Source organism: Pithys albifrons, chromosome 1 (genome assembly GCF_047495875.1).
Source record: "Pithys albifrons albifrons isolate INPA30051 chromosome 1, PitAlb_v1, whole genome shotgun sequence".
In the NCBI taxonomy this organism is placed as follows: Eukaryota; Metazoa; Chordata; class Aves; order Passeriformes; family Thamnophilidae; genus Pithys; species Pithys albifrons.
In genome coordinates, this window is record NC_092458.1 from 56,110,939 (window position 1) to 56,125,472 (window position 14,534).

General features: G+C 42.4%; 1 protein-coding gene across 1 annotated transcript in view; it reads right to left on the reverse strand.

Moving 5' to 3' along the window:
- VWA8 (von Willebrand factor A domain containing 8) overlaps positions 1-13,680 on the reverse strand; it is a 184,299-nt gene extending 170,619 nt beyond the window's left edge. Inside the window, 2 exon segments of the mRNA XM_071550531.1 lie at positions 4,869-4,946; positions 13,466-13,680. Coding sequence (XP_071406632.1) covers positions 4,869-4,946; positions 13,466-13,610 — 223 coding nt within the window. The 5' untranslated portion in view covers positions 13,611-13,680.
- Positions 13,681-14,534: the final 854 nt, after the last annotated feature.

Consider the following 14,534-nt stretch of genomic DNA (forward strand, 5'->3'; position numbering starts at 1 on the left):
GCCTAGGAATGAAGAAATCACAGAATATTCTGAGTTGAAAGGGATCCACAGAGGTCATGGAGTCCAACTAAAGTGAATGGCCTGATGATATTAGCACTAACCAGCTGAGCTAATCTCAGGGTCTGCCTTCAACTTTTGTCAGCACAAAATTACAGTTATTCTGCAATACAACTATCTCTCTATATGTCACACTCTGACACACAGATGTAAAATTAGCACGAAGAAGAAGAAGAAAGACACATTACAGAGCATATCTGAACCCATGCTGAGCAAAAACTGAACATACACTTGTCCTGACCTTAGTGTGTGGTGCGTACCATTCTGTGGAAAGGACACACAGGCATCTTACTCTTCAGGTGACAAATAACTAAACAGAAATGTTGACACCACTGAGCCTATTACAGAGAAATTATCTCTCAACTTCCTCAACAATAGAACAATTTCAACCACAGAAATTCATTTAGTGCAACTTTTCTTTTGTATTTCATTATTATACGTACAAACATTCCTCATGACAATTCATGTTTCATACATTTCAACTGACAAAACCCCAAAAGACTTTACTTGTATACATGCATGTCACTTTTGATCACACTGAGAAGGGTGCTCAGGCTCATGACATCTGGCACAAAACCACACACTTCTTGAAATTAATCTTCCACAATTTAATGCAGCTGCATGTAACATGCTCACAGTCTCTCAAATGCACTTGCACCTTCACAGAGCAGCAAAGCCCTCTTGCAAGAGGACATCCCTTTTCCTGCCTTAATGAGGATTTGCAATCATTGAACAAAGTGTCCTGGAAGAGTTTTGTTAGAAAGTGTTTTTTTCAAGATTAATAAATAGATGAAATGCCAAGTATGTCGTCATTTTCATAACATTTCCAGAAACCACTAAGGAAAGCAGTGCACTGACATGAATTCAACAATAAAAAAAATGTGTGTTCTTGAAATTCAATTTTAGATCTAAACTATCACAGAAAGTCATACAAAGTTTCTCCCAAGTATAATTAAAGAAACAATCATGCTTTCAGGCAGGGTGAGATTAAAAATGTAAGATTTATTTTTACTGATAAAAGAACAAGCAGTGCAAAAATAAGTGCCCTCTTTCTAGAACGTGTCAGACACAGTTATGACAGAAATCCCATTAACAAAATTCCCTTGTGTATGACTCATTTTTACTTGTCACTTATTAAAAGAATTCAGATTTTATGTACCTTTAATTATCATCTTCCAAGAAAAAGCCATTTGCCAACAACAGGAAAACAAATTAGTATTTCACATTAACACACAAAATGGAGCATTTCATAAAAAACTTCCCAGGTACTTAAAATAACACCTGAAAAACAAGGGCATGAAAGCATAGGGCAACCAGCAATACCTATCCTATCCATTTCCACCAAATGTAATAAGATGTAACAGATCAGTTAAACATCAGTCTAATTTGGTAAGACAGACAAATATTTTGGTATCAATTATGTGACAAAAATGGCAAACATAAAGTTTTGTAGGTACTTAACACATTTAGGTTCCACATTGTTATGATTTTTTCAGATTTTTAAGGCTATTTTTAGAGCCTAAAATAATAATGCTGAGTTAAGAAAAAGTCCCTAAAATTTCCTGCGCTTTCAACACTGTCATATTTTAACATGGCTTTTATCTGGCAGAAGAACAAAGCACAGACATTTTACGCAAAAGATCAGCTAGAAAACAGTATCATATGCCATGCTAGTAAATGAACTATAACTGCTTCAATTCCCATAGTTCTTACTCCACTACAAACATTACAATGTCTGAGACCTTTTCAGGGATTTTTCCTACTTACGCAGATAATCCAATTATTTCTAGTCTTTGTTTAAAAGAAATCAGGTAAGTACCTTTGTCATTTAAATGTAATACTAATTACTAAAAATTTTCAAAATATATGACATTTTAGTTTATAAATTAGTGCATACATGAATAAACTGCGTTCATCTGTTTTACACCAAAACAACTTGTATCTACATCATTCATTCACATAAAAAACCAAAAAGTACTCTTAAAAGAAGAAAAAAACATGTTAAGTAATGCAGATTCTCTCCAAGTAACTCAAAGCAAGATGATAAGCAATGTGAATACAATCTACTTAATTTCACTACAGGAATATAACTTTGTTCTCCACAATAACCTAATCAAAGAACTTAAACACTAAGGGATAAAAATTCCCTAAAATTAAATATACAAAGAAACTGTACTCAAGTATTTGAAATAGATTTTCTGCTATTAAATACATTAATAGTCTACTTTACTTCATTTTAACTCACCTGATTTTTAGGTTTGCAAGCAAAGTTTTGTACTTAAGTAATCCCACTGTCAGTACATGAATCCTGACAAACAACAGATCCTGAGCATGACACAGGCTCCCTTCAGGCATGATTATCAAGCTAAACAACTAATAATACATATCTGTTAATACATTAGTTACTTTTAGTTTTGATATCAGGTTTTAACTACAATCTCATAATTCTGTAAAGTTCCACATTTAATAACCTTTTTGCTATCAGTTTTCAACCACTTTTTCCTTCTTATAATCATTAACTACAAAAATCTCTGCCTTGATTCTACCACATGCTTTCATAATTGTCTTACCTTCTCAGTCCAAAGAACTGAAAGAGATACTGTTAAAGTAACTCAGAATTAACATTTAACTTGCTGAAAAGTACAGACTGAACAAAACATTTAATAGTGACTGAGAAGGTATTGTTAAAATTAACACACTTGGTACAGCACAGAAAACCAGAAAGCGAAACAATCTACAAGAATTACAAATAAGTTATATGGATCACATCAGTCATTAGCATAGACAACTGATGCTCAACATCAAAAGGAGAAAAAAAGGCATACAAAATAATGGCTGAAAAGCAAAAATTTATCATTAAGGAGCTATAAAAAGTAACAAAACAGAGCAGCACTTCTCAACTTTTTGGCTGCACTCCCAGGGAACTCACGAGTTATGGGAATTCTCATTACAGTGTAAAACAGAAACCCTTTCCTCATAGGCTACCCTGTAACAGCAAGGGCTGGCACATGGCATTGGAAATTTTTGGTGCCTTAGGTCACCTCGTAGGAAAGGGATAGTGTGATGCCTACTGGTCTATGAGAAGTAAGCAGCCCAAAATCCAGATGCAGATCAGTGATCTGGCCCACCAGACTACTGGCAGATTTCACACTAGTCGAAGACTGAAAGCAAACCAAATCTTCCTCTCTGTATTGCTCTCTGAGCAATGTAATCTAGCTGAGGATGTCCCTCCTCATTGCAGGGGCTGTTGGACTAGAGGATGTTTAAAGATCCCTTCCAACCCAAACTATTCTATGATTCTGTATTTCTGTTACACCTCTCAGAGGGCAAACATTTCAGAAGACATGTGGCATGCTGAAGAGGTAAGAAACAATTATCTAAACATGTTGATAGCAACACGGGTCTACTTTCCCACAGCTGCCACAAAATCAGGAATCACAGAAACACAGAATAGTTGAGGTCAGAAGGGCCCTCTGGATGTCATCTTGTCCAACCCTCCTGCTCAAGCAGGACCACTTAAAACCTGTCTGATGAACCTCAGACTGATGAACCATTGTCTAAGAAAACAATACAAACTTTCCTGCAGCAGCTCTTGCCCTTTCTGACACTGTACCAGCAACATTCCCAGAACACCTGTAACATCCCTCTTGCCCTCTCCCAGCAGTTACCTGCCATTCTGCCACCTGTGCAGTGGCAAGTCTACTGTTGGTATTACCAATGCTATCCTTCTAAAAGGCAAAAAACCACAGTGCCCCAGGAGGTTTTTCTGGTGTCTGATTCAAAACTTCATGGAATGAATTCAGACATACTCGAACGCAAATCCACTTGAAGTGAATGACTACACTCACTTTTCACCTGTAGAATTTTGCAAGCCCAATGACAACAGTCACTGGGAGTCCTCAGTGCTTGTCCCAGCCTAAGCACAGTAAAAGACTTGCATACCCCTTCAGAATGGAGGGTGTGCTTGATTTTGGTCTGCAAATTTATCTGAATGGAAAAATCAGGGTTTGGTGGGTGTTTTTTAATTTGCATTTGTACATCCAGTAGCCTACATGTGAGAGTGTTGAACAAACAGCAACTGATCATTTTGGATCCTTAGGAAGTATCTGGCCTGTACTGTACCACGAAATGCCACAATACAAACGTGACTCACTTGCAACAGAAAAAGCTCAAGAAACATGTATTCTCAATGAACATCCAGGAAACGAGGATGGCTGCAAATCTGTGACATTTTTAACAAGGTATCAAAACATAACATGAATTAATTGTAAGTACAGGTATATGCATGGTTCATCTGTGTCACTGCCTATGCCTTTTGTATTTGACAGCGTTTTTAACCACTATGTAGTTGACTTCTCATTAACTTGATGGACTACAAAGATCTGTATGTTTGCTGACAGCACTAAGGCAACAATCTGGGAACACTAAATATCACAGCAGGAAAGCACCATACATCTGCCAAACTCCTAGGACATATAATCATATTGCATTTGAATAAAAATTCTAAATTGCCACAGTTTTGTGACCAAACAATTTGAAATTATTTTTAGAAGTAATTTCTGGATAAGAAACTCTTTGAAAAAAATAATTAAACATATACAAATGATCTTTCTACTATCCCACTGAACAATGGCACAAGCGATATTCAAAGTTAGGAGATTCCTACACAACCAGCTGAAGCAGCCATCTCCAGACTGCATGCTTTATCTAAATATATTTCTTAGATAATTTCAGTAAAGTCAGTGATTGAGAGAATAGAAGTTTTCTGAATAAAGCCTTGAAACTCATTCAAAAGGAAAGCAGATTCTTACTGTAGTTCTGTGGAACAAGCTCTGGGTTCTTCGGTGTTTTGAGTTTAAAAGACACATCTCCAATAGTGACAGTATCACCTAAAAAAAGAAAAGAAGTCTTTTAGTTCTCAGATGCTTAGACACTTTTTAAGTGTCTAAGGTACTTAAAACTAAAAATATAGGCCTGCAGTGGTAAGGTTGACTTTGCTCACAAAGCAGCCTCTAACCTGTTTACTAGGCTCTGCTCTTTTCGATAAATCAGGTATGTGGACAATTTACATTTAATTAATACTCCTTAACTGTTTTTGTCTTTTATTATAACCATCCATTACTTTGTTGGGAGCTATGGAATTCAAGCTTGATGTAGAAACCCATTCCAGCTGCCACTGTTGATTTACTGAAATGAAACCTTTAGCACGTCTGCAGAACTAGCAGTGAGAAACACTTGTCAGGGTGATTTTCCTGAGTTTTCAAGAGGCCTGAAGCAGTATCTGTTGGAGGTACAAAATGACATATTCATGCCAGTGGGCTCTTCCTGCACTCTCTGACTATATGGCTGCAGAATCTGGCACCTTTCCGAGGTCTGAGAGGTCTCAAGCATTTCTTACTCTAGATTTCACCAAACCTAAAGCACCTGGACATTTTATTTACTGGTCTCTTACCAGGACCCATCTGTCTTACCTACCTTTATGCAACCACAGGCTTAAATTAAACTGCAGGGCATGCCCTGTGCACTTTTGCATGAAAATCAAAAGTGAAATCTAGTTTGCAGTCAGGAAATGGGCAAACACCAAGGCAGCAGAGGTCACACAGAAAAACAGTACAACACTCAAATGCCAAGAAAATGAGCTATAGATGGGTAACAAACCCAAAGATTATTTTTTTCAAGAGACAATCTGGGCTATACAAATGAGTTCACAAGTGCTAAGACCGTGAAAGTAAGATGACTCCAGTAAAACGATGTTTTTTCCATTACTGTTGCTAAAGACAACACCACCTCCACTGCTCAACAGACACTGTAATGCATGCACGAGGATGGAGAGGATTACTGGAGCACAGGGCTGTAGTTTTGCCACAGCACTCTGATTACACTACCTTTCCATGAACAGAGATGAAGTTTTGGAACCGTCTCCTGTGTTTGTGCATTTCTCAGAAATGAGACATAGAAAGTACAGAGCCCACAAACAAGATCCAGCTCTAAGAATCCTCTTGTAGATCTGCCCCTTGCCCTACTCCATCCATGAGGACCCAGCCTATAGATGCCCATCTCCAGCACCGTGGAAGGAGTCAAACTTTTTGGGAGACCAATGCTGCAACCAGAAAGGGAAATGCTGAAGAAGCAGGCTGTCCAAATTAACAGAGGCAACTAAAGCTCCTTCCATATACACAATAGCTTGCCTTTCAGTCAGCAGTGACTGTAGTTTTGCACTCAAACGCCATCCTCTTCCAGCATGCCCAGATGTTACTGCACATCTCATAGGACTCATAATCCCCAGGTTCTGACATGACTCACACAATCCATGGGAAAGGTTACACATTTAGGTCTAGATTTATAGCAGCCAGAGAATTACCCACAGCAACAAACAGGAAGCAGTGAAGAAAGCATTATAGCTGACTTCCTTCCAAACTGAAGGGCTTGACAAGCATGCTGAGACTGGGATTCACAGCCTGACATAGATGCCTGAACACAGGTCTTTAGGTTGCTTCTGAAGTACAAATAATCAGCCCCCCATTTTTCCCTAAAATATGGGCAAAGGGTAGCAAGGTGGTTATTGTTCCTGTATTTTATGCAACAATACAGTGCTCCCATGGCTTGCCACAAAGTGGGAGACAGGTGACAGCAGTACTGCCATATGAAAGGCAGACAAGGATTCATCCCTGGTCCTAAGGGCAAGCAGCACCAAGCAGTTCCCACTCTCCATGCTACAGCTAAGCACTCTTCTTTGGTTGATATGTGCAAGAGCCCAGAAGTGGAATGGTCCCAAACAGAGCTGGGCTAAACTAAGAATTAGGCAGCTGTCCAGGGCAACTTTAGCTCATTTTCTGGCCTTTGATGAATTTGCATTTCAAATGCAACGAAGAGTAGTGTGACCTCTTCAGCCTGAAGCCTTCAAACTTGCTCAAAAAAAAAAGTCCTGCATTGGCTTAGGGCCCTGGCCCCCATTCTGGGAATTGTTACATATCTTAAATTAGAGTCACTGAAAAACAAACACAAGCATTGCAGGGAGTAAAATCTAGTCTTTGGCTCTCCTAGTGGTTTTCCCATTTCTTCTAAGTTGTAAAGTAAGAAAAACTACTTCACTGCTTAAGCATCATCTCCTTTTCCCTTTCTTCTGCTGCAGCTCCAAGCACCTTGTCACCAGGGAACAGCTAAAGGGGATCATTTTTGCCCACACACCTTTCAATCTAGGCCACCCATGGTGACCAGGATGAGGGGAAGTCATACAGGGAGCAGCTGAGATCACCTGGTTTGTTCAGCCTGGGGGAGAGAAGGCTGAGGGTAGACTTCATTGCAGTCTGTAGCTTCCTCTTGAGGGGAAGGGCAGGGACAGGAACTGATCTCTCCTCTCTGGTGACCAGAGAGGCATGAAATTGTGTCAGGGGAGATCAAGGAAAAGGTTCTTCACCCACAGGATGGTTAGGTACTGAAACAGCCTTCCCACAGAAGTGGTCACAGCACCAAGCCAATCAGAGCTCAAGAAGTGTTCGGACAATGCCCTCAAGCACATGGTGTGATTCTTGGGGCACCCTGTGCAGTGTCAGGAGTTGGACCTTGAGGATCTTTGTGGGTCCTTTCCAGCTCAGGATATTCCAGGATTCTATGAAAATGTCTGCAAGTTGATGAAACACCCTAGGAGCCTACTGCTTCCTGCAAAAGTTCACACCTCTCTCATTAGCTCAGCTAGGAAGAATTTTAACATCCTAAAAAGAGCAGGTTGCCTTACATATCCTTAGGAAATTAGTGACAGTTTATTTTCTCTCCATGCCCTAGCCAACATGTAATGAGACAAGAGAGTATGATTAATTAGCTCCTAGCTGAAATCACCTCAGCTCAAGTTGTAAATACTCTTTTGTGCATAGTCTTCCAAAACACAGTAGGGACAAGATGCTGAAACAACAAGATGTCAGAGCTTTTCAATATGTTGGAATGATGATATCTACAGGATAGAATTTCAATTACTCAGTTTATTAGCACATAAGCTGAAAAGCCTTAGTTGATTTCCTGCACTTCCTTAAAAAAAACCAAATCACAACTGAATTTGGTCTAGGTGAAAAACAGAAAATACATCTCTTCTGGTGATGTTGATGCCAGTCCCCAGCACACTTGATCACCCTTGATCAACACATCTAACCATGTCCAAAAATCCCACAAGTATTCCAGCCATCAATGGACTCTACAAACGTTCATGAAAAATGGGCTGGGAGGGAACTGTATGTAAAATGCAGTGAGAGCTGAGTCTACAACATCCCTAGTATAAAGCCAGGGTATTCAGCTTTTAAGAGGTTTGTTGTTGCCCGGTGACAAATGTTGCCTTCAGCTTGCATCTGTCCAAAAAGCATAAATACTAGCAGTGTTTAATAGAACTTTAAGCAATAATAAACCAAGACAGCAGAGTCCATTTTCCTAGCTAAATGAGCACAGGAAGGATTAGCCCACTAATCTTATCACACACTTCCACCTGGCCTGTATTTTCTTACCTCAATTTTTTTCTTCTGTACTTGTTTAAAACCTCATGTTTGATTACTTAATTTCCAAACTCTTCAAACAGAGATGTCATTCCTGACAGGCTTTTTCCAGTGTTTCACCATCTGGCAAGGAACTGATAACAGTCTGCTTGGTAAAATGGTGGTGTTAAATCAGCCAAGACTCATAATGTGAGAACACATATCCCACATTATTTGACTGCATGGCAAATTATGGGATAGCCCATATACTCCAAACTATCTCCCAAGCTACTACCACACTATTTTGAACAAGAGCTACATACACAGGCTTTTGTGATGGAGACTTCGTAGGCTGTATCATCAGGCTTGCTTAGGCAAGCAGTGAAGATGTGCTCCTGTTTTTTTGTCTCCCACACAGAAAACAGTAATTTTAGGCAACACAGTCTTTGGGATACAAACAGTGCCCAAGGTAAAAAAAAGATATGGCTGCTGAAACAAAACAAGAGCCAAACAAGACAGAAGCCAAAAACTAAGGGGGACATCCATTCACATGGACAAAGAAGGTGTTTTAAGAGCCTATGCAATACAGGTCAGAAATTGGCAACACAGAAAGATCATGACCCAATAACAGGACTCTGAAGAGACTCTCTGGGAAAAAAAGGAGATATGAAAACAGCCTCACTAATGCAACGAGCTCTTTCTCCTGCATCTGGAATAGACAGGTGTGAATTGTACCTCTGGCAATATGGAAATTCAAACATGTGCATACAGCTACTCAGTAGCTGCAGTGCACTGAACCTGATATGTTCTCTCCTTCAGACCTACATTTTAAGACAGATCAATATTAGTATCTATATCTGCTTTGTACGGTCACTGGGAAGGGCTATTCAGGTGGTCCGGCCTATTTCTTCCACTCAGTCCACAGTGGGCTACTGAATATAAAGGCAGCATCTCCAGCTCCAAGTGCCTGAGCTGCAGAGGAGGCAGCTGGAGGCTGGGAGAGCACTTGAGCAGGGCACCCCTGCAAGAACACCCTGTGCCTTTATTCCCCTCCTGCATCTCCTACTCACTGTTCTCCCATATGGAATAGTAGACTTGATGCACCTTTGCTCTGATGCACAGCAGATCATTTGATGCTACATTCTCAGAAAGAAGGCTTCTTGAACATGCAGTCTTGCTGTGTACTTGGCGTGTTTCACTGGTCATCTATCTGACAGCTACTAATCATTGCACCAACTACCCCTCCTCTCCACTTCCCAAGAAGAGACTATTCCCTAATCCTAGTATTTATTCCTATATGCTGAAAAGTCACTGCTGTTTAAATTATTTGCAACAACACTAGTCATATCTGAAGATAAACAAATTGCAACTCAACTACAAATTCAGAACTTACAAAGCAGAAAAAGGTTTTGGCCTACTCACCATTTTTCTGGTAAAATAACACATTAAGAAAGAAGTAGGAAATTAATACATTTGAAAAGGCTATTTATAAATAAAGAAATCCTACTGCAAAAGAAAGCACCCGAAACAGACCTATACATGTATTTATTTTTTTGAGTGCACAATACAAATAGTTCCAGTCTCACCTATAAATCAAGTTTGTATTATCAGGGTTTTTATAAGACGGTACAATGAAGATTCAGGAACATTACGTTTTTAGGTTGTTGAATTTATTGCCTTTTGGCCTCTTTAGTCCTGAAAATGAGCTAGATTAACACACTCCAACGATCATCCTAGTATATTACACATCCACTTGCACACAGACCATCCATCTGGTTTCAAAAGCCAGCAACAGCAAGAGGATATTAAAACTGTGAAGGTGCTAAGCTCTGCTAATAGGAATTTCTGTGTGGTACAATCACATCCATTAAAGCAAAGTCTGAAAGTTATGTTATATTCAAACGTATATTTCCAGGTCTTCAGTTCATTCTAATATGACGGAAAGGAGGGGGGAAAATCCATGCTTTTAACTGATATTTATCTAGCACATTTCCTTAAGGAAACAGAAGAGTGTCAGCCCTCACTCATCCTTGAAGAGCCAACTTACTTCTTTCATTTCATAGCAGCTCTCACTGCCATCTCTATGGCTGCAAGTATTACGAAGTCAATGAGCAACACCATCACCTCTTCTGTATCTCATATCAGTACTGGCAACCTCGCACATACGTAAGTATGAGGGACAGACACCTATTCCCTGCACTCAATAGGTTTGTTCTTTGACCACTGCTGCCTTCACATACGGATGAGGTGGAGCTCAGCTGCTGCCAACAGGTCACTGCAGACTGACAGCTGCTGCCACTGAAATAGATGAATGTTTACACAACAAAACCTATCTCCAATCTAAGCAAAAAGTCCATTCAAGTTACTCTTTTTTAGAAGCAAAACTCTTTCCCCCTAAAGAACCAAAATAATTGCTTCAAAGATAAAGTTTGAATATTACTCTATTTCTACTCAACATTCTTTTTAGACCTCCTATTTTTTACTTTTCAGTTCTGAAGCCAACGCTTGATTTTTCAATTGTCTGTTTTAGGCTAATGATTGTCTTTCCTGATTAAAGTCCAAAGCATCATTAAACCAAAATGTTGGTATTTACACCAGGAAGTGAATCTTTTCCTTCATTTTTCTGCATTAGTAGAAAATCACCAACATGAAGGTGGAATCTTACCTGACATCCAGCCACACAGGAATCTTACAATCTAGCAAAGAGGGTTTTTTTTTTTGGCCAACAGCATACCTTGAAGGTAAGGAGTCTGAGTACTCCATTACAAAAGCGTAATGATGTGAAAAGTCAATTTTTAATGTTTAATACCATGATGATCTCCCATAGACTTTATATACAAATTTCAGAATATCTGTTCATAATACATTTACTGTGTGACAGAAGTGCTAAACTACCCATTTCATCCATTACCAAAACACTTCAGAAACACTAGGCATCTTCTCCAACCTCCTGCTCAACATAGTTAACCTCCAAGATGAAATCTGATGACCTGTGGCTCTGCCTGACTAAATCTCAAAAACCTTCAAGAACAGATGTTCTACAGCAATTCTAGCCAACCTCTTCCCCTCCCAATCTCTTCCCCTGCTGTACTACCCTCCTAACAAAAAAAAAAAGGTTTGTCCTACTGTCCAGTCCAAGCATCCGAGACCCTAGTTTGTGATGACTGCCTCTTGATATATTATCTGCAGCTACAGAGTTAGACTTAGTAATTTTTGTAATTATAACTATTACATTGCCATCAGATTTCACTAATTTTTAACTTACTCCCTTTTACTCTCATTTGTTTGATGCTAAATAACCCTAGTTTTTTTAGTACTTTTTACAATTAAAATATTTTCTATTCAAAAATTCTTGAAGGAATTTTGTTATCAATTCCTCAAAGACTTTTCTCGACTGACGCTTGAGAAATTAAACAGAAATGAACAGGTCAGTTAATAAACATTAAAAAATATTAAAATGGAGAGAAATGGGATAAAGGGGTGTAATTAAGAGTGTTAGCACCATCAGAATCACTTGCTGTCATTCTATCTCCCTAAGTTACAGCCACTCATCACTGGCTCTGTATTTAGGAGCTTTCCTGCTTTTGGCATTCATCCTAGAAAGTGTCAGCTACCCCAGACATAAGTCACCCTTTCCAAACACCACTTCTGCTCTGCACAGGCCCATCACCTGTCTCAAAGGTCATCCCAGGATATTCCAGGGCAGTTCAGGTCATCCCCCATGGCATCTGCAAGCTCAAGGTGAACCCTCTATCTCATTACCGTACTCTGACACGCACCAGCCTCGGCAGCCCCTGACACGAATGCTGAGGCTCTGCCTCAGCGCAAGGACGGAGCCACACGATGCAGAGACAGAAAGCACGGTAAGATGCAACAGATGTTCTGCAGGGAAGAGTTCTCTCAGGTACATGCTGTGGGGCTGCTCCTCTCTTCACTGAGGGTGAAACACAGGGACAAGCTGCTGTGATGAGCTAAATTAACTGTTCTCTCACGCCTGTGACTGAACTCTGCTCTTTCCCCTCATGCCACAGAATCACAAAATCAATTAGATCAGAAAACACCTCTGAGATCACCGAGTCCAACCTGTGACCCAACACCCCCGTGTCAACTAGACCATGGCACTGAGTGGCACGTCCAGTCTCTCCTTAAACACCTGCAGGGATGGTGACTTCGGCACTGCTCTGGGCAGCCCATTCCAGTATCTAATCACCTTTTTTGTGAAGAAATTCTTTCTAATGTCTAACTTAAACCTCCTCTGGCACAGCTTGAGGCTGTGTCCTCTTGTCCTGTCAGGTGCTGCCTGGGGGAAGAGGCTGCGCCCCACCTCGCCACGCTCTCCTTTCAGGCAGCTGTACAGAGTGATAAGGTCCCCCTTAGAATGATAGAATCGATTGGGCTGGAAAAGACCTCCGAGATCATCAAGTCCAACCCCTGGTCCAACTCCAGTCCATTTACCAGATCATGGCACTCAGTGCCACATCCCATCTCAGTTTAAAAGCTCCAGGGATAGTGAATCCACCACCTCTCTGGGCAGCCCATTCCAATGCCTGATTACTCTCTCTGGAAAGAATTTTTTTCTGATATCCAACTTAAATTTCCCCTGGCAGAGCTTGAGCCCGTGACCCCTTGTTCTATTGCTGAGTGCCTGGGAGAAGAGACCAATCCCCACCTGGCTAGAACGTCCCTTCAGGGAAGTTCCCTTCCCTTGAGCCTCCTCTCCTGCGGGTACCCCCAGCTCCCCCAGCCGCCGCTCACAGCCCTGCGCTGCATCCCCTTCCCAGCGGGGCTGCCCCTCCGGACCCGCCGCACTCAGGGCCGTGGGACACGGCGGCGGGGGCGCCGGCAGGGCAGACCCGGAGCCCACCGGCGGTACCTCCTGCCGGCCTGTCCGGGCTGGGGGCAGCGCGCCGGAGCAGTGCGGGGAGGCTGCGGGTCCGGCCCGGGGTGGTTACCTGAGCTGTGCAGCGCCCTGACCTCGGGGCGGGCGCCCCGCGCCGCGGCCGCGCCGCCGCCCAGCACCTGCCGCAGGAGCAGGCGGACCCTGCGCGCAGCGGGACCCCCCGCCCCGCCGCCCAGGCACAGCACCCGTGACTGCATGGAGGCCGCGGGCACAACGGGAACGCCGCGGCCGGGCCGAGCGTGGGGGACGGGAAGCGCCGCCGCACAGAGTCCCACCGGAAACCAGCGCCGGGCGGGCACGGGCCGGCCCTGACGTGCCGCCGGGGCATCCAGCGGGGCTGGAGGGAATAACGGAAATAGCGGGGGGATCCCGCGGCCCCGGCCGTGTTCCAGCGGCGCAGGGACCTAGCCGAAGCGGGCGGCGATGGCCCGAGACCCCGGTGTGGTTAGTGGGGAGGGCTGGGGCGTCCCCTGCTAGGGCGACTCGTTTCCTTTTGGTATGGGAGACGCTGAACTGCACAGGTGGAAACGCTTGGAACCCCCTGGAAAGCGAGGCGGGGGCTGAGGCAGAGGCGTGTGCCAAAGGGGTTTCCTGGCTGTGGTTTCCCAGCCCCCTGCCCTCGGGAGTCCTTGGGTCCCACCCTTTGGAGGGGCTGGATCCGCCACTGTCCGGAGCGACGCTTGGCTTAGATGTGAGGGGTCTGTACAAGGTGATGGTACTGGAACAGATCTCAAAACTGGCGTGTTTCAGCTAACGGGAGTGCTCTTGGATCAGTGTAAATTTTAGAGTAAATTGTAGAATAATTTGTGGAGGGCTGAAGCTTTCGAGATAAAGAGCTAAGCCTGATTTCCAGGAAAATGCAGTGAGACTTGGACGTCAGCACCAGTAAAAAGATGGTGAGGGAGCTTTGCCGAGACACAAACCAGAGTCAAGTCTTTGTTGCCTGCACTTCAGTTTTTGGGTATCTCAGTGGCCTTGGCGCCGTGAGAATTGTGCTCCAGTAAATCTCCCATTTCCTGCGTTTTCGGCATTGGACAGTTATCCCAAAGGGCTGCATTAAAGAGTGAGCTAAGCATCTATGTCAACATAGACACCTTAGACTTCTAAGCGCCCTGTAAGAT